This window comes from Panicum virgatum, chromosome 4N, assembly GCF_016808335.1.
Source record: "Panicum virgatum strain AP13 chromosome 4N, P.virgatum_v5, whole genome shotgun sequence".
NCBI lineage: Eukaryota > Viridiplantae > Streptophyta > Magnoliopsida > Poales > Poaceae > Panicum > Panicum virgatum.
In genome coordinates, this window is record NC_053148.1 from 48975946 (window position 1) to 48996062 (window position 20117).

The following is a 20117-nucleotide window of genomic DNA, read 5'->3' on the forward strand; positions in this document are numbered from 1 at the left end:
GCCAACAGCCGCCAGGACCAGAGCATGCCGTTGCAACATCTTCTCCTTTTAGATAGGGAATTAGAACGCAATGAAAGATACCACTGCCAAATATTGAACCATTTGTCTATTTGGGGACAACTTGACAACTTCGCCATTCCATCTTTCAGAAACAAGAGCTCCATTCAGGTGCGGAGGACTCCTCCGGTAACAAGGACCCGAGCCAGATCAATACCAGAAGCTGTTTTCCATGATGTGCAATCAAAGCACACGGTTTTGAGGTTCCTTTGCGATTAGTGCTCTCCTAACACCGCTGTCAAGAAAGCAGCTTACCAACCGAGTGCTGTCAACAGCAGCGCTGATGAACAAGAACGGCAGTGGCTAGTGGCCACCTAACACCTAAACCTCGTCGTCGCAGGGGGGGTTTGCGGGAGGTCGCTCTCGCAACCAACGCACTGCGAACTTTGGGACGACAGGGAATACAGAAGTCTAAAAGGCATCTGATTTCTGATTCAAACTTGCTCCAAATCCAAGATCCTCACTGACAAACACACACACGGAGAAACAAGCTTTGTCATTTTTATTGATTTTTCCTCATCCTGATATCGCACAATTGAAAGATGGCTGCTTTATTCACTTTCTTCATCACCATACAACAAATTTCACAATGTCAACCTACCACATTTCCAACCGCAAAGAGGGGACACTTGGAATGTAGCAGAATTGACAAGGAATATACATGGGGTTCTTCTTCCTCTTCTTCTTCCAGAGAAAGGGAGGAAGAACCCCTCTCAAATCTCGATTGGGGAGAATACAGATACAGACTTATACAACGCAAATGTATATAGCTCGACGAACATGAGATGAGACGAGCAGCAAGCCCGACGAACTGATGAATTACTAGCTTAGCTGAGACGAATTCGCCATGGTATGGTTACTTGCGGACGTTGGAGGTGCTGGGGGCCTGCGCCGAGCCCTCGAAGAGCTGCTTCCGGAGCACGTCGTGGAGGCCGTCGAAGAGCTTCTTCTTGACGGAGTCCATGGCCCATTCGAGGCGGTTGAGCAGCTCGGTGGAGTTCTTGTTGTACATGAAGAGGCCGTTGTAGAGGTCGAAGCTGTCGCTGCAGGTGTTGTCCACGAGGCGGAGCAGCGTCTCGTAGCCCTTGGTGTTGATGGGCGTGGAGCGGAGCTCGAGCATGGCGAGCATCCTCCCGACGGTGTGGGTGAGGAACTGGGTCTCGGCGGCGTGCGCGTCGTGCTCGGCGCAGGACATCTCGACCATCCGGCAGCCCTCGCACTCGAAGATGTTGAGGAAGGCCTCGGCGCGGGCGCGGCGCGCGGGGCAGTCGCCGACGCGGACCTTGTCGAAGACGAAGGGGAGGCCGTCCCAGCCGTCGCGCGCGGACTCCGGGCCGAACATGGGGTGGGTGCAGATGACGTCGAAGTCCGGCGGGAGGGAGCTGAGGAGGAGGTTCTTGGGGAACTCCTTGACGGAGAGCACGTCGACGAAGAGGGTGTTGCGGCGGAGGCGGTGGACGGGGAGCGAGCGGAGGACGGCCTCGGCGGAGAGGATGGAGGTGGCGAGGAGCACCACGTCCGGGTGGCACTCGCAGAGGTCGTGCGGGTCGGTGAAGAAGGAGGCGCCGAGCGTGGCGGCGAGCGCCGAGTGGTCGGTCCGCGAGTGGGCGAGCAGCGTGTGGCCCTGGCGCGCGAAGGTGCGCGCCAGGAACTGGCCGAAGTTGCCGAACCCGACGATGGCGATCTTGAGGCGCTGCCGCTCCTCCAGCAGCCCCGCCGCGCGGGACTCGTAGTCGAACGGCTGGGCGGCGTCCAGCGCCCGGATGCGCTGGGGCCGCGCGCGGAGGGGAGGCCCGCGCCACCGGCGGGAGGGGCCGAGGTGGGTGGCGCCTCCCGCGGCCGGCGCCGGCGGGTGGCGGCGGTGGGGACGGGTTGGTTGGTGGAGGCGGAGGGTGGAGGTGGAAGACGACAGCATCTTGGCTCCGGTTGGGCCTCGGCGGCTACCGCTGCTCGGGTTTGGCTTTGGGCAATCCACTGCAATTAGTAGGCTCATTTGGGATTGAGGCCGTGTTTAGTTGGCGGATGGTGTAAACGCAAAAAAATTTTTACAACGGAATCTTACCAATTTAAAGTACTAAATGAAGTCTATTTATAAAATTTTTTATACAGATGGGTTGTAAATCGCGAGACGAATCTAATGATGCTAATTAATCCATGATTAATTAATAATTAGCGGATGGTTACTGTAGCATCACTGTTGCAAATCATTGATTAAGTAGGTTCATTAGATTCGTCTCGTGATTTACAGCCCATCCATGCAAAAAGTTTTATAAATAGATTTCATTTAGTACTTCAAATTAGTAAGATTCCTTCGCAAAATTTTGCGTTTACGAGATGGAAACTAAACAGGGCCTGATTCGAGTCTACTTGTACAGTAGTTACAGCAGCAGCAAAATTAGAGCAACTAGCAAACACTGCACTCAGGTAAATTTGGAAAAAGTAGGAGATGATTGCGGAGCAAATTGCTGGTTTTTTGGGGTAAAAATTAAAATATGCGCTTTTTTTGAAGAAATTAAACATGCGCATTTTGGAACAAGCCCATGTTGTTGTAAGCATAGTTTGACCACGAAAATTATTTTTTCTAATGGTACTGCAAACGTGGCATTCATGTCTTCCGCAGTATGGCAACCCATGAAGATTGGTCATCTAGCCAAGATGATTTCTTTTGGGCGGGGGGGGGGGGGGGGGGGGGGGGAACCAGGCACAAGCAAAATAAAACTGACTTCATAAAATTTTGCTTATCTTTTAGGGGTCCTATCTCATGAAATAAAAGTTGGTCATGCCACCTGGGGTGGGTTTGGGAAATATTCACGCAAAGAAGCGTTACATTTCACCCAAAAAATAAAACTTTATTAGCGACTGCACAGCACCAAAAGGCAGCCAGACGCACAAAATTAAACCACTACCTACATTCTGGGACCCCTATCACATGCTACAACAATACCCCCTCCGTTCCAAATTATAAGTCATTCCAAAAATCGTGAAGAGTCAAACCATCTCAATGTTTGACCAAAATTATAGAGAAAAACGCAAAGATTTATGACATCAAATAGGTATATTATGAAAATTTAACTAACAAAGAATCTAATGATATTTATATGGTATCGTAAATGTTATTATCTTGTTGTATAAATTTGGTCAAACTTGAAAAAGTTTGACTTTCCAAGATTCTTGGAATGACTTATAATTTAGAACGGAGGTTATAGAACAACTGCATTACTGTTACATCACAGAGGACGGCCCTGAGGCAGTCACCATTAACCAGACTCAAGATACATACTGTGGAGTGGGCACAATTTACATACCCCGTGCGGATCAATTTTTCCTAGGATGATGGCGGTGTTTGTTGTGCCGATCAGAGTCTGAGTAATCAGAGGCACTTGAATCAGAGTAGCGTCGTTTCTCCCGGGATCTCCTTGAATGTCTGCTGCTCTCATAACGACTTGACTCAGTACAGTCTCGCTTACCGCTTGATCTCTGTGAATGCCTGTCGGTATGATGCGGGCTCAAATCAGTATGGCGCTGCTTCTCCAATGATCTCCTCGGCCGCCTGTTGGCGTCAGGAGATCTCGACTCACTGTCATATCTCTTTTCCCTCGATCTCCTTAAGTGTCGATGGCTCCGACCAGAACTCGAGTCACTGCAATATTGTTTTTCCTTGTGTCGATGCCTCTCACTATCATCAGAACTCGATGAATAACTGTAGTGGCGCTTCTCCCTTGAACGCCTTGAATGCCTTCTGCTTTCTGAGTCTCCTTTATCCTTAGAGAAGGACGACGGTGATTCCTCTCTTTTCTCCTTCCTGTGTTCCCTCTTCAGATGCCTCCTTGTATCTTCACGAACCTCAACTTCTGAATCAGAAGAAGACTCTGACCAGTGTTTTTTCTTATGCTTATGCTTTGGCCTATGCTTGCCTTTTCTAGCATCCACCTCAGAATCAGAACATGATGAATCAGAACAATATTTTTTCCTTCTTTTGCTTCTTGATGTATTGTTTCTCTTCTCATCTTCAGAGTCCGATGATAAACGACAACTGCTTTTGTGTCTACTGGATTCCTTAAGAATAGCAGATTCAACCTGCTTATGTTTGCTTTTCTTCTTGGAACGTTTCTTGGATTTGCTAGCAGTAAAGTTGGAAATGAGAGCTGGAATATCACAGTTGCCCAGAAAACCTGAAAGACAAGAAGCCAGGATGGGCAGCAAAAATATCAAATCACATAACTTATGAAAGCCCAATGAGGCCATGTTTGGATATATACTAATCCCCTCCAATCCATATGTATTGGGAGAGATTGAGGTGAAAATAGATCAGTATCCATTCCAATCCATATGGATTAGAGGGAATGTGTTTATCCAAACAAAGACATAGGGATTTGCCAGCGTGGATGTTCTTCGTGTTTCAGGCTACTAGTTATACCTCCATATTCATCAAAGATGTCTTCTGCCACAATCTGCTGATTAGGATCATCTGGGTCGAATCCACCACGAGGAGGGCTCATGCCAGGCTTTTGCTTAAGTTCCCATTTCAAAGGCTGTCAAAGAATTCGTTGCATTAAAATTGAAGTTTAAACGAGTAGAGTAAATATATGCGCCTATAGTCTATATCAGTAGGACATATACGGAATCAAATATTGTTAACAAGACCATGGATAAATATATCTCTAGGATGTTTAAAATAAGGTATGTGCCATGTTCTAAGAAGCAACATGGTTTCAAGAATAATGATGGAAGAAACAAAAATACCAATATTTATTTTAAAAAATAACTGCAATTATCGATAAGTCAAATAATATGCAGACATTGGGGGCAGGGAAAAAGATCAGATGGGCTATAAAATAAATTGGGATATATAGATTTACATAGTCTTGGTAGGGCTAGTTATTTCTACGGAAATTGCGACAGAAAATAATATTTCAAAGAGAACAAGCAAAATCTAACCTCACTTGAATCAGTCTGTGCCATAATAGTTGTAAGTGGATCATCCCTTTTCAATCGACTCTCCTCGTTAGGCATGATCACATCCTTCAATGGACATTCCCGGTCACCACTTTGGTGACCATAGTTTCCACACCTTAAACATCTAACATTACGAACTTCAACTCCAAATGGCTTGATTCTTACAGGAGCACCTGTTTCTAACCTGAGAATAAGAGGTAAATGTGCACTCTGAATGTTAAGAAAAAGCAGAGTGATGTAAATACAGCATACTGCCGCACTATGTGGATAAGTGGAATGGAGAAAACATTGAACGAATGACAATTTAAATAACAGAAAGAAAAAAACAAAATGGAAGTCCTGTTTTGTTGGGTTTCTCAGTTTTCAACGGAACTGGCAAGAAGTATTTCATGTTTCATGGTAGTTCAACAAATCATCAGTAAACAAGGGGAGGCCGATGTACCTTGGAGCATTTTTGAGAACCTCGAATTCTTGTTCTGTTGGCAATGGCCGACCAAAAACATCTTTTGGTCTATTTTTCTTATCTGCACCTGTTTGAGTCTTTTCAGGTCCCTTATCAGGCCTATAAAAAAGATATAATGAACTGATGAGAAGCAATACGAAGATACTGGGACAAAAAAAAATGTAAACCCAGTGCTAAAGCTCCCACACAAGGTGAGGTTTGGGGAAATGGATTGATGAAAAAAAAGATCAAAATCTACTTATTACAGCTGCATGCTAAATACCCAAACCTTTAGCTTGGACAGTTGAGGCAAGCTGGAAGGATCTTACCCAAAAAGAAAAGAACAACAAGAACAAGTGGAAGCAAACGAAAACATATCACTTACACTGAAGAGGTACTTGCTGCTGCTGCACCTTGAGCCATGTCACCTGGATCTGACTTCTTCTTCTCATCTTCAATTTCAGCAGCTTTTGCACTCTCTGCATTGTAGCCAGGTGGGCGCACGTACATAAAACTCACAGCTTTCATTACCTCCATCTGAACTTACAAAACAAATTGAATACTGATGAGAACAATTCTTCATGATTGGTAACAGTAGGATTGACAACCAAGCATAAAGATAGTTGTTTATTGCAGCTTAAAAACAACAAAAGCATTCTTAAACATCTTGAAACTAAGAACAGCTAGTGGGTTCAGCATTATTAGTTAAAGTGAGAAAGCTTTCCCCATTTTGTTGTTTAACTTACTGAGTTTATATTCTTTGGCAATGTTTTCTGGCAACTTATGTTGGACAGTAAACGAGCTGTGCCGCCTTGTGCCTTGTCATGGACCTAAGGTCACCCTAACAGACTAATGAATCTGTAGGACACAGATTATACAATGCAATACCCTTGGTGCTGCTGTGAATGGGTAAATGGTGTACATGGAGGATTAGCAGCCTGAGGTAGATAAAGTTTCTATAAAGTTGGCTTGGTCAGAAATGTCCGTTCTTGTGAGGAGCGCACAGAAACCATCCAACAAATATAAGACAACATCCAGCCATCCACATTATGGTTCTCTCTCGTAAGTCTGTCACAGTTAAGATTTGGTTCATAGAAAGTGGAATAAAAAATATCAGCATGGTGTTTCTGCAAGGTTCTAAACACAGACTTGTGCATCAGGATTTCGAGCTATTTATCGAATAAGGCTTCATTGATGCTATAAATTTTAGCATCATAGAACAATTACCAGTATAAAAAGTGCAACCTAATCCATGTCGCTGTTTTGCCTATATCAGTCAACTAAAATTCAAATAACTGAAACGTACAACACGGACACTATCTCATGATAATTAGGATTACCAATTTCTTAGGCTAATGGCTATGAGCAGTCGATTCAAGGGACGAATAGCAGCCAGAGGCATTATTACCTTCTCCTTGTCCTTCTTGGAAAAGAGCGCCGTCTGTCGAAAGAACTCCTGCTCCTGCGCGAACTCCCGCTGCACGTCCTCCTGGCGGCGCGCGCGGTTGGCGTGGACCTGCTCGGCGATCCACTTGCGGCGCTGGTTCGGGTACGAGAGCGGGTGCCACGGCTTCTGGTTCAGGTACGAGTGGCTCCAAGCCGTCCCCGACTTCTCCTTCAGCTCCACCTCCCCCGCTGCCATCTTCCTCCCAATCCCCGCGCCGCTCCCCGTCACCTCCTCCTCCATCGCCCTCGCCGGCCTCAGCCCCTCCCGATCGCCGCCTGTCGAACGAATCCCTTCTTCTCCCAACTCGCCAAATTACCGAAGAGCCCCTACCCCTCAGCACCTCTGAATTGGATCAAATATTACACGGGCCGGGCCATCGTGGCCCAGTTAGAAATTGAGCGGTTTTCATGAGATGGGCCGACCTCACAACTGGGCCAGCCCATTACGATAGGTGACCTAGGTCGGCGCAGGCGTCGTCGTCTCGTCGGCTTTTCTCTCTCGAGAAAATAAATAATAGTCTCGCCGCCCACCCAGGAGGAGTAAATGGCGACGCCTCCCACCATCCGCCTCCACCACCAGCCATCCTCCTGCCGCCGACTGCCCGCTCCCACCAACCATCAGTTCCACGCCGCGGCGAGATGCCGGTGGCGGCGGCTTCCTCCCGTCGCGGCGGCTCCTTCCCTCCGCCTCCGCGCCACGGGCGCCGCCCAGCCGTTGGATAGCAACGGCTCGTTGCCTGGCGCGGTTGAGGTCGAGGAAAGGGAGGACCAGCAGCCGCGCCTCAAGATCGCCGTGGTTGGGTTCGGCAACTACGGCCAGTTCCTGGCGCGCACGCTGGTGGCGCAGGGCCACACCGTCCTGGCCCACTCCCGCTCCGACTACTCCGCCGCCGCCGCGGCCCTCGGCGCGCGGTTCTTCCCCGACCCGCACGACCTCTGCGAGTGCCACCCCGACGTCATGCTCCTGGCCACCTCCATCCTCTCCGCCGAGTCCGTCGTCCGCTCGCTCCCCGTGCACCGCCTCCGCCGCGACACCCTCTTCGCCGACGTGCTCTCCGTCAAGGAGTTCCCCAAGAACCTCCTCCTCGGCGCGCTCCCGGAGGAGTTCGACATCATCTGCACGCACCCCATGTTCGGCCCGGAGTCGGCGCGCGACGGCTGGGCCGGCCTCCCCTTCGTCTTCGACAGGGTCCGCGTCGGCGACTGCCCCGCCCGCCGCGCCCGCGCCGAGGCCTTCCTCGGCGTGTTCGCCCGCGAGGGGTGCCGCATGGTGGAGATGTCCTGCACGGAGCACGACGCGCACGCCGCCGGGACGCAGTTCCTGACGCACACCGTGGGGCGGACGCTGGCGCTGCTGGAGCTCCGGCCGACGCCGATCAGCACCAGGGGCTACGAGACGCTGCTCCGCCTCGTGGACAACACCTGCAGCGACAGCTTCGACCTCTACAACGGCCTCTTCATGTACAACAACAACTCCACCGAGCTGCTCAACCGCCTCGAGTGGGCCATGGACGCCGTCAAGAAGAAGCTCTTCGACGGCCTGCACGACGTGCTCCGGAAGCAGCTCTTCGACGTCGAGGGATCGCCGGCCGCCGATCCCACCGAGGTGCTGGTGGTGGGTGGCGATCTGGACACCCACGACGACGAGGACGCCGTCGACGGCGACGAGTCGGGATCGGAGGGGAATAATTGATTGGTCGCGCCGATCGGATTGGCATAGTGGCACGTCAATTTCTCGCGGTCCCCTGCGGTGCACGGCTTGCATGTTGATCTTATCCTGGCAGACAGTGTGGCGATGAACTCTCCTGATCGATCGAACGCGGCATTCTTGTCTTCACGCCGTTTTCAGTGGCTTATAGATTACTTCAATGTGACATGGTTTCTGAAGCACACATCTAACTACTCTATAACTTTTGTCGCTCATGGAATCAATCATTTCACTTCGGACTTTTTTTTTCTCGAATACGCAGGAGAGCTGAAAGATGTGTTTTACAACGCGCAATGCCAAGACATGCGCAGCAACAAATGAGCAGCCGCTATTACAGAAATAGATAGCTGCAAAGGTTCAGAACTAGAAAGCTTTATTACTCAGGAAATAAACAACCTAGTCTCTTGGCTCCTGCTAGCACCCATAGCTGATTCGAGACGACCGATGATATGGCAGCTCACATCGTCGACACAGCGTGTCGGCGGCTGTTGGTGCGAGAGGGGAACAGCTCATCCATGGCCTCAATATGGTTGGACTGTAACTTGCCGCGGTAGATCTCATTGTACGCCTTCAGTGAGGTGGCCGTCGCTGGGGCATTGTCATCTATGAAGCCCAGTCGACGCATGACCACGGTCTCCCCACGCTTGGCCACTGGGACATTAGCCAGGCTCTGGCTAGCAATCCTGCTGTTGCGTTTTGGCAGGGTGACAACAGCGGTAGAGCGGGCAGCCCGTCCCGTTTTTGGCGGTGGGGTTGCGCCAGCGGTGTGCGAATCGGTGTGGTCATCAAATCGGCAAAAGCCTCCAGACGGGAATCAGCCGGTAGCTGCGAATCGTCATCCGGCGAATTGGGCGCTGGAGCATCTGGGCTGCCCGGTGCATGGGCCGCACGGCCAGGCCCATCCACATGGGAGTCCGCCAGGCACACCGACGTCGTCGGGGCAGGGGGTCGCTAGTAGCCACCGCGCCTACAGCCACCAGTGGCGAAGCGACATAGGTGTTCGCCACGTCCACACGCGGCCGGTGCACAGGGGTGGGTGGACGGGATGGAGGTGGCACGGGACACCCAATGTGGTCTTCATCCTTCGGCGCAGCAGGGGAGCACCCGTGGTGGGCGCTCGTGTCGTCCGTCGCAGCGGTGCCCGACACGGGGAATCCTCCAGGGAGTCCCACTGGAGATGCATGCATGCATACCGGGGAGCATGCCTCATTAACCGTTGCAGGACCGAGTCCTGCCGGTGAAGTGCATGCGCCGCCCAATGGGCGTGGTGAGAGGGAAGCTTCAGCGCTCATGGGTGTAAGGATCGATGGACCAAGAGGGGGGGTGAATTGGGCCTTTTTCAATTTCTAAAGCAAAGTAAGGCAACCTTAACCTATGCAAAGCTAGTAGGGCACCAATTCACCAACCGGATAACTAAGCTACCTACACAAGCTAAGAGAGATAAAAACAAAGTAAAGCCTAGCAAGGTAGAGCTAAGTTATGATCTCTAAGTCAAGCACATGAGTAAATTGCATGAAGGAAAATGCTTGAATAAAAGGAATGGACAAGAGACAACCGGATTTTTTCCCGTGGTATCGATGTGTTGGCACACACCCCTAATCCACGTTGTGACACTCTCAAAGAGTCTTGTCACCTCCCAAGTCACCGAGACGAGGGCGCTCACTAAGAGTCTCCGTTCACCATCCCGGCGTGGTGGAGATCAAGCCACGTACAATCTTCTTCTCCGGGCTCCCACAATCCTTGGCAAGCTCCGCGAGAAACACCTCGATCACCAAGATCGCCTAGGTGATGCCAATCACCAAGAGTAACAAGCTAAGGCCTTCACTTGAGCAAGAACCGATCACCAAGAACGGATGCACACTAGCTTCTCTCTACTCAAGTCCTTAATCTTGCTTCTTGATTGATTGAATGCACAAGTATGTGAATGATGAAGCTCAAGGTGGCTCTTGACTATGGTATGAGTGTTTGGATGTTGCCTGGTGTCAAGAGTGGGCGAAATGACCCATTGGAGGGGTATATATAGGCAGCTCACACAAATAGAGCCGTTGGAGAAAAGCTGCCAGAAAACTGCGTAGCGCCGGTTAATCCGACGTACCCCCCATTGTCATCGTCGGTTTAACCGGTGAATGTAAACTGCCTCTTCTGAAAACTAGCCGTTACAACTGGGGCAGATTAACCGACGTAGCATCGGTTTAACCGGTGAGTGTAGTTGTCCACTGAACCACTGAAAAACCAAGTCTCTGGACAACTGCACCGACGTTAACTCAAACCTATCGTCGGTTTAACCGGTGAGTACAACTTTTAAATTCCTCTGAAAAACCATCTCACTGGTCAATTGCACCGACGTCTTGATTCAAACAGCGTCGGTTAATCCGGTGAATAGAACTTGAATTTCCCTGGAAAAACCAACTCTGGACCAATGCACCGACGTTAAATTCAAACACGTCGGTTTAACCGGTGTATTGAATTTGTCCAGACTCTGCTGACTTCGTTTAACCGACGTATAGAAAATTGAGAGCGTCGGTTAAACCGGTGTATAGACTTTTTCTGATTTTGTCTTTTCTGATTTGAGTCTTGAATGAAATCCAAATATTCTTGAGATATAGTTTGAGAACCACTTATTTGAACTTCTAGAAACCTGAGTGACCATAGTGTGCATCCATTTTCAAATGACCATGTCCATGCTCAAGTTACTAAGCCTTAACCCCTCTTAATAGTGCGATCACTACAAAACTATAAAACCTATACTAACCTAAGTGTCCTTCTCAACCTTGTGACACTTAGGACTAGAAAGATCCTTAGCCTTGACATATATAAGTTGAAAACCGAGATCGCCTTTTAGGATAACCGAAATTGAGGGGCCTCTTTTGACATATGACCAAATGAGCGATAATGATCTATTAAGCTGCACAAACTCATTAGTCACAATAATGGTTGTCATTAATCACCGAAATATACCTTGAGGGCCTAGATGCTTACAATCTCCCCCTTTTTGGTGATTGATGACAACACAAACATAAATAACGAGAGAGCGAGAAAGATAAAACAGGATAAACACAAGCAAACTCGAAAGCAGGACCAAAGAGCTCAAAGGCTCAAACGAAATCCATAGATATGTCTCAAAGAACGGCATACTCAAGCGACAAATGTACATATCCATGAATTAACACCAAATGTGATACAAAGAAACAAAGTCCTGATAACTACGAGCTCTCTCTAGCTCTACCCTCCCCCTAACTCTGGTGCTCCCCCTAACACCTCTCCCCCTTTGGCATCAAAGCACCAAAAGGCGAGCTACGGGTCGTGCTGTCGTGGTACGGCGACGAAGCGGTCCGGGTCGTCGTCGTCGGACGGAGAACTCTCACCCTCGGTGACAGACGGAAGCTGCTGGTCTGGGTCTGAGCTCACTGGGGGAGTAACTGTCGTGGAGGCTCTCGTGCTGGCACTGCCTGGTAGAGGATCCGTAGAAGTCGTAACCGGGTCAGCAGAAGAAGTATCAATCTCTGAAGAGGTGACTGCTGAGGCTGCCGGCTGCGTCGACTGTGGAAGCAGGGACTCCTCTACTGCTCCTCCCCCTGAAGGTGCTGCCTGAAGTGAGGAGGGGAGGGCGACCGACTGAACCGCTGGTGGTGAGTCCTGAAAGAGTGTGGTCGCCGGCAGTGGTGAAAAGAGCGGACGACCGGCAGACCCAAAGAGTGCTGACATCGAGAATGTGGTCTCCGGTGTCGCTGAGGTAGCTGGAGCTGCAGTAGGAGCTGGAGGAGGAGGAGCTGGTGTGACGGCAAGCTGAGGTGCTCCTACACCCTGAAGTCCGGGCTGCTGCTGCTGTGGGGCGAGTCCGGTGTGAGAGTAAAGCTGGGAGATCATCCCGAACATCGCCATCATGCCCTGCTGCATCTGCTGGAACTGAGCGTCTGTCCTCTGTGAAACTCTGTCAATGAGGCCGACAAAACGCTCCTCTGTCGCTGCACGCTCTCGGGCTGCCTCTCTCTGAATAGCAGCAATCTGAGCCTCATGGGCTCTCCTGGCCTCCTCCTGAGCAAGTCTGTCCTCTCTCTGCTGGGTCACGAGCTGCTGTAGAAGTGAAGTGAGCTCGGACGGCTGAGTCACCTGAGACTCAGAGACTGTAGCAGCTGCTGGTGACTCTGGAGCTGGCTCTCTAGACCCTCCTGCCTCGTGGTCGTGACTAGCTGGGGCTGCTGCAGGGAAGTACTCTACGTCCTCGGAGGAGTCTGACTCAAGCTCAGACCAGTGTATCTCATCATCTCCCCCGGGAAGCTGTGCCTCTGCTGCTAGGAGTGCCTCATCCTCCTCTGCCACTCGTGCCTGAACCTCCGGTGACAGTCGAGCCATCGCTGCTCTATCTGCGTGTCTGCCCCTCCTCCTGTCCTGTGGAGCTGTGGGTCGGTAGACAGGGAACCTGGGAGCCTCGTCGTGACGGTAAGGAGCACTGATGGGTGACTCTGCTGGCACTATCATAGAGCAAATGTAACTGATCCAGTGCGCATAGGGAAACTGTCGCACCACACCCATCCCGTCTGTGATCACATCCTCTATCTCAGCCAGAATAAAGTCAACTATGTCAAAGGGCTCGTGAGTGAGGATGTGTAGAAGCAGGAGCTGCTGCAGTCCCGTAAACCCCTCTGGGTAGCCACTCCTCGGTAACAGAGTCCTCCGGAGTGCCATGTGAACAGCGTAAGCCTCTGGGGTCAGCAAGCTCGGCACTCTGGCGTAGGAGGCTGGGAATGGCTGGCGGAAGCACTGAGTGATCGCCTCGTGAGAAGGAGCAATCCCGCCAACCATCGCCCTGCGGGGCGGATCTGAGTCCCCGTAAACCCTCTCGTGCAGCGAGACGTCGACCAGGTCAACTCCAAGAATGCCAGCAATGGTTGCCCTCGACAAACCAAAGTCCTGCCCTCCAAACATGAAGTGTACAGCTCTGCGCTCGGGGGCTATCCAAGCTGTAGCGTAGAACACTCTGACCCAGTCCTCGATATAACAGTTCTGCTCCATCTCTAGCAGTCTAGGCAGACCTCTGAAGTGAGCAAAGTGTGCTCTCACATCTGCTCCCCCTGCGGCTGTCCTCAGTGAGACCCAGTCAAGAACCCTGTGCTGAAAGATCCGGTGGCCCCGCCTCTGGTAGGTCTCGTAGAAACTGGCCTGTAGCAAAGTCCAGAACCTCCTGTCGACTCTGCTGTCTCGGGTCACCGGGAACCAGACCTCCTCGTCAACACTCCACCTGAGCCTCTTGACCTTGGCCGCATTGGCTCGGGTCAAGTTCTGGAGCAGCACACCTGGCTCCAGACGCACAACAGTGTCCATACGGAACACTGCGCGCTCGGCCTCTAGGGCCTCGGCTCTACGAGCTGCTGCTGCTGCAGCTGTGGACCTGCGAGGCTCCTGTGGCTGGTGACCTCCTCGCGTCCTCGGTCCAGTGCGACGCTCGGTCGCTGGTGAAGTCTCTGCTGCTGGGGATGTCTGCCGAGTGCGGCCAGACCGTCGTAGAGTCGGTGACTCCTGTGTGCTCTGCCCCTGAGACTGCTCGGACTGCTCTGCCTCTGAATCTGAATCTGCAGCTGTATCTGACTGATCTGACTCTGCTGCTGCTGCTGTCGCGGCTCTGGTGGCCCTGGCACCTCTCACTCTGCCCATGCCCCTGCCTCTGCCTCTGCCTCTGGGGTCCTCCCTGATCTGGAACGGACGAGCGCGGCCTGATGCCTGCTCCTCGGCGGCCTTGGCCACCATCTCGGCCTTCTCGGCCTCCTTCTCTGCACGAGTCCGCTTGCGAGCGGGCTTCTCGACCACAACTTCCTTACCCTTCCTCTTCTCGCGACCCATCTTCGACTGACGGTGTGCGGAACACGAACGCGGCGCGAAAGAAACAGCTCAGGCAAAACGTCGAGCACCTGGCGAGCACTAGGTGAAAAGGTGCTGCGGATGTGGCTGCGGCGCGGGGCTGCGGCTCTGAGCACGAGGATGGCGTGGAGTACGGCGGCGCTCGGCGAGGGAGACTCGTGCGGCGGTGAGGGCGAAAAGCAAGCGGCGGCGGCGGCGAGCGCAGGCGGCGGCGCAGGCGCGCACGGGCGGCGCTGGGCGAGCGCGAGGGCGCGGCGGCGACGGCTTGACGTGCAGGCGAGCGGCGGCGAGTGGTGGCGGCGTGGGCGCACGGCGGCGGTGTGAAGAGACGGCGGCGGCGAGAAGGGAAGGCGGCGGCGGCTCGAGATGAATGCGGGCGAAACAGAGGAAAGAGAGGCGGCGGCTCGAGCACGACTCATATATGACAGGTGGGACCCGCGATTTTCCTTTACACCGGTTGATCCGACGCGTAGGGTTTGAACGCCGGTTGATTGCGTCGGTGTAGTTCACCCGAGGCTCTACCAGATCTGTTTTTGAACGCCGGTTGAACCGATGCTGTCAAAAATGAACTCGTCGGTTGATTGATCAAAGCACCGGTTGATTGCTAGGTCTGTTTTGCATTTATGATCACCGGTTGATCCGATGATGTGACTTTTGTATACGCCGGTTGAACGCCTGAAACTTGACTGAGCTGAGACAAACTTTAGTAACGCCGGTTGAACCGATGATGATGCTCCATTGAACGTCGGTTTAACCGGTGAAGCCAAAAACCACACTCAGCTCACTCTTCTATGCTAAGTCCAATAAACTTATAAAATTCAAATAAACTCAAGTTAATGGACTTGCATAGGCGACTTTACCCCTCAAAATAAATAGGATAGCACACTTGCTTAAATAAATTTCTTTTTAAACACAAGGAAAAGCCGTAAGAGAGACAAAGCGCCAAATAAAATGTATGAGCCATGTCATAGGAATATTGAAGATAGAAAGCTTCAAACTCATCATGACATTGCTCACTAGGCAATAACGCACCTAACACTTTGCTCTTTTCACTTTTCATGAATTAAGATCTTGTATATGAAAACAAGTCTCATTTTCATCAAGTGATCTCCTTTGTGACCCTTACGCATGCAATGATGATGCAAACTATAACCACATGCGAAAGTATAGTAAACATGAAGTGCACACCTATATGACAAGAAATGCATAACAAGAAATTAAGATCTACTTGTCAAGTTTGAACCCACGGGAAGCTTCTTCATGATGAGCCTTTCTACAAGCCTAGAGGAAAACAAGTGGACCACCACCTCTAGCTAAACCCTTGCTCATCACTATCTTACCATGGTTAGACAAGTGTCCTATATGTATGCATTTTTCTATATGACATGGCAACTTACATGACGTTTGCCGCATCTAACACATTAAGCTCATTCCTTAGCCTAACAAAGGTACTCTCGTCTAAAGGTTTTGTGAATATATCCGCCAATTGCTCCTCGGATCTCACACCTTGAAGGGAAATGTCCCCCTTGGCTTCGTGATCACGCAAGAAGTGATGGCGAATATCAATGTGCTTTGTGCGAGAGTGTTGAACTGGATTCTTGGCAATTTTTACGGCACTTTCATTGTCACAAAGGAGTGGGATCCTATCTAGTTTCACACCAAAGTCCAAAAGGGTTTGCTTCATATATAGGATTTGGGCACAACATGCACCGGCCGCTATATATTCCGCTTCCGCGGTGGACAAAGCCACGGAATTTTGCTTCTTACTCGACCAAGAAACTAGAGAACGCCCAAGCAAGTGGCAACCCCCGGAGGTACTCTTGCGATCCACACGGCTTCCGGCAAAATCCGAATCCGAGTATCCCAAGAGATCTAAACTAGCGCCTTTGGGGTACCACAAGCCTATGCTAGGAGTGTGCTTGAGATACCGAAGGATCCTATTCACAGCTGAAAGGTGTGACTCCTTTGGGTTAGCTTGAAAGCGGGCACACAAGCACACACTAAACATTATATCGGGCCTAGATGCGGTAAGGTAAAGCAAAGACCCTATCATAGAACGATAGAGGGATTGATCAACCGGTTTACCGTCCACATCCAAGTCGAGATGCCCATTGGTTGCCATGGGTGTCTTGATTGGCTTGCACTCATCCATCTTGAACTTCTTCAAGATATCTTTGGTATATTTTTCTTGATGGATGAATGTCCCTTCCTTCATTTGTTTGACTTGAAAACCAAGGAAGAAGGTCAATTCGCCAATCATGGACATCTCGAATTCCCTAGACATCATGGTAGCAAACTCATGGCTTAGTAAATCATTAGTTGAGCCAAAGATAATATCGTCAACATAAATTTGACAAATGAAAAGATCCCCGTTGACGTCTTTTGTGAACAACGTGGTGTCCACCCTCCCGATCTTGAAGCCTTGCATGATTAGGAAGTCACGAAGCCTCTCATACCAAGCCCTTGGAGCTTGTTTTAGCCCATAGAGTGCCTTGTGCAACCTATAAACATGGTTAGGATTCCTCGGATCTTCAAACCCGGGAGGTTGCTCAACATAAACAAGTTCGTTAATAACGCCATTTAAGAATGCACTTTTCACATCCATTTGATACAACTTAATGTTATGATGTGAAGAGTAAGCAAGAAGGATACGGATAGCTTCAAGTCTTGCGACCGGAGCAAAAGTTTCACCAAAATCCAAACCTTCGACTTGAGAGAACCCTTTTGCCACAAGTCTTGCTTTGTTGCGTATCACCACCCCATGTTCATCTTGCTTGTTTCGAAAGACCCACTTGGTGCCGATGATGTTCTTGTCTTTCGGAGGAGCTTCGAGGACCCAAACTTCATTGCGGGTGAAGTTGTTCAACTCATCTTGCATGGCCATCACCCAATCCGAGTCCTCAAGCGCTTCCTCTATGCTAGTGGGTTCAATACAAGAAACAAACGAGTGATGTTCGCAAAATGAAGCATGTTTAGAGCGAGTTCTTACTCCCTTGGAAGGACTACCAATGATTTGATCAATTGGATGATCCTTGGAGATGCGACCATGCTTCACTAGCGGTACTTGTGTTGATGCTTGTTGGGGTGGATCATGAGTGACTTGTGCTTGTGGTGGAACACTTTGCTCTTCTTGTTCTTGAACTTGGGGTGTTGGTGTTGGCACATCTTCTTGAGGTTGTGAATCATCTTTTTCTTGATCTTTATCCACTTGGGGCGCCGTGGAGGTGCTTGGTGTAGATGAGGAAGGTCCTCCCCCTTGATCATTGTCTTCATGCATCTCTTCTGGCTTGATATCCCCAATGGACATCTTCTTCAAAGCTTCATCAATCTCCTCATCACCTACATTCTCATAGCCAACAACCTCCTCTTGGGAGCCATTAGATTCATCAAACTCCACATCACATGTTTCTTCAACTAACCCGGAGGTTTGATTGAATACTCTATATGCTTTGGAGTTTGATGCATAACCAAGAAAGAAACCTTCATCACATCTACTTTCAAACTTACCGAGCCTTTTCTTCTTATAGATGAAGCATTTGCAACCAAAGACCCGAAAGTATGATATATTGGGTTTCTTCCCGGTGATGAGCTCATATGGAGTTTTCTTGAGGAGTCGGTGAGGATATACTCGGTTGGATGCATGACACGCCGTGTTGATTGCTTCCGCCCAAAACTTCTCGGACGTGCCATAATCATCCAACATTGCTCTAGCTAGGGTGATGAGAGTCTTGTTCTTTCTTTCCACCACTCCATTTTGTTGAGGCGTGTAGGTGGCGGAAAACTCATGCTTGATGCCCTCTTCATCGCACCATTCTTCAATCTTCATGTTCTTGAATTCGGTGCCGTTGTCACTCCGGATCTTCACAATTGGGGAGTTGTACTCCCTTTGAGCTCTTCTTGCAAATGTCTTGAAGAGTTCCGGAGTTTCACCCTTATCGCCTAGAAACATAACCCAAGTGTAACGTGAAAAATCATCAACAATTACTAGGCAATAGAGGTTACCACCAATGCTCTTGTATGTAGTTGGACCAAAGAGATCCATGTGAAGTAGCTCGAGCGGCTTGGAGGTAGACAACATCGTCTTGATGGGATGATGTGTTGCAACTTGCTTCCCGGCTTGACATGCTTTACATAGCTTGTTCTTGTCAAAGGTGACGTCCTTCAAGCCGGTGATCATCCCTCTCTTGTGGGCTTTCTTGAGATTGCTCATGCCAATATGAGCAATTCTTCTATGCCAAAGCCACCCAAGAGAAGACTTGGTGAAGAGGCATGTCATGGTGCTTGTTTGCTTTGAAGAGAAATCCACCAAGTAAATGTTGCCATGCCTAAACCCCGTGAATACCAATGACTTGTCTTTTTCATGAGTTACTACAACACCATTCTTGTCAAAGGCACACGTTAGTCCAAGATCACACAATTGAGCAATTGAAATAAGATTAAAACTAAGTGCTTCTACAAACAAAATATTAGAAATAGATAAATCTTTAGAGATTGCTATTCTACCCAAACCTAAAACTTTTCCCCTTGAGTTATCACCATAGGTGACATGTTCATGATCGCCGGGGTCTTCAAGGGAGGTGAACATGCTATCATTGCCGGTCATATGTTGAGAGCAACCGCTATCAAGTACCCAATATTTTCCACCGGCTTTGTAGTTCACCTACACACATGAGAGTTCACTTTTGAGTTTTAGGAACCCAAACAAGCTTTGGGCCTTGCACATGTGTGACAAGAGCTTTTGGGACCCAAAGTTGCTTGGGGAGCTTTTTCTTTGACTCCTTAGTGAGTTTGCCAATGAATTTGGCCTTCACCTTGCCCTTCACTTTACTCAAGAGAAAATGGTTATTTTCAAACATTGATGAGTAATTCTTAGGTAAAGTGGGAAGAGGACGTGATGGTAAGGTGCACTCCCTAGTGTGGTGCCCGGTGACTTGACAATGTTGGCAATATGATCCAACTTCCTTGATGAAGCTAATCTTGATCTCCGGAGAAGGAGTAGTAGCTATGTTTGGCTCCGGAAATGAACCAAGACCTCTCTTGCCATAGTCACGGGCATTGTTGAAGAGAATCTCTTTGTGGATGTATTCTCCTCTTGAGAGCTTCTCCACACTACTCTTGAGGCTTGCAACTTGATCCATCAATTCCTTTTCCCTAGAAGGTGCAAGCTCGGGCAAAGCATTAGTAGCATTTGCATTAATGAGTAGGTCATCACATGAAGTAGAAGCATTGACCTTCTCAATAGTTTCATGAGCAAAGTTCTCAAGACTTGGGTCAATTGCTTCATAGGCAAATTCAAGTTCTTGATACTTGTGAGCCAACTCCCTATGCTCTTGTTTAAGCTTTTTGTGGCTCTCTTCAACTTGCTTAGCAAGTACAAGTGACTCATTGTGCTTTTTGAGCAAGTCATTGTACTTGCCAAGCAAATCGGAGTGGGCAAGCTCTAACTTTGCACGAGTGCTCTCAAGAATCTTGACTTTGCCCTTTTCCCTCTTGATGACGGATGTATACTCATTAATGAGGTTAGCAAACTCATTAGGGTCAAGCTCATCATCACTATCATCTTCACTCTCACATACCTTAGAGTTACCTTTGGCCATGAGGCACATTGGAGGTGGAGGTAGTGATGGTTCTTCATTTGTGAGGGCGATGGTG

The 20117-nt window shown here is 49.6% G+C and overlaps 3 protein-coding genes across 4 annotated transcripts; 1 reads left to right on the forward strand and 2 right to left on the reverse strand.

Annotated features, from left to right (window-relative positions):
* Nucleotides 1-540: 540 nt before the first annotated feature.
* Nucleotides 541-2016, reverse strand: LOC120668758 (arogenate dehydrogenase 2, chloroplastic-like). The gene has a single exon (XM_039948548.1). The coding sequence runs from the start codon at nucleotides 1970-1972 to the stop codon at nucleotides 914-916; it is 1059 nt and encodes a 352-aa protein (XP_039804482.1). The 5' UTR covers nucleotides 1973-2016; the 3' UTR covers nucleotides 541-913.
* An 848-nt stretch (nucleotides 2017-2864) lies between these two features.
* On the reverse strand, nucleotides 2865-7277 carry LOC120668759 (uncharacterized zinc finger CCHC domain-containing protein At4g19190-like). 2 transcript variants are annotated; one of them, XM_039948549.1, is made up of 6 exons: nucleotides 6864-7277; nucleotides 5841-5992; nucleotides 5456-5575; nucleotides 4996-5197; nucleotides 4475-4589; nucleotides 2865-4229 (listed from the first exon to the last, which is right to left on the reverse strand). In XM_039948549.1, exons 1-6 carry the CDS (start codon nucleotides 7140-7142, stop codon nucleotides 3373-3375), a joined length of 1725 nt encoding a protein of 574 aa, XP_039804483.1. In that variant the 5' UTR covers nucleotides 7143-7277; the 3' UTR covers nucleotides 2865-3372. The 2 variants fall into 2 exon arrangements, with proteins under 2 accessions (XP_039804483.1, XP_039804484.1); XM_039948550.1 differs by having other exon boundaries at nucleotides 3160-4229; nucleotides 5456-5562; nucleotides 5840-5992.
* Nucleotides 7278-7413: 136 nt separating this feature from the next.
* Nucleotides 7414-8854, forward strand: LOC120668760 (arogenate dehydrogenase 2, chloroplastic-like). Its single transcript, XM_039948551.1, has one exon. The coding sequence runs from the start codon at nucleotides 7446-7448 to the stop codon at nucleotides 8592-8594; it is 1149 nt and encodes a 382-aa protein (XP_039804485.1). The 5' UTR covers nucleotides 7414-7445; the 3' UTR covers nucleotides 8595-8854.
* The last annotated feature ends 11263 nt before the right edge of the window (nucleotides 8855-20117 follow it).

Coding starts and splice junctions, on each gene's coding strand:
- LOC120668758 (XM_039948548.1), bottom strand. CDS start 1,972: ATGCTGTCGTCTTCCACCTCCACCCTCCGCCTCCACCAACCAACCCGT.
- LOC120668760 (XM_039948551.1), top strand. CDS start 7,446: ATGGCGACGCCTCCCACCATCCGCCTCCACCACCAGCCATCCTCCTGC.
- LOC120668759 (XM_039948549.1), bottom strand. CDS start 7,142: ATGGAGGAGGAGGTGACGGGGAGCGGCGCGGGGATTGGGAGGAAGATG. Junction 5,576..5,840: donor GCAGCAAGTACCTCTTCAGT/GTAAGTGATATG, acceptor TCTTTTTTATAG/GCCTGATAAGGGACCTGAAA. Junction 4,590..4,995: donor CACAGACTGATTCAAGTGAG/GTTAGATTTTGC, acceptor ATTCTTTGACAG/CCTTTGAAATGGGAACTTAA.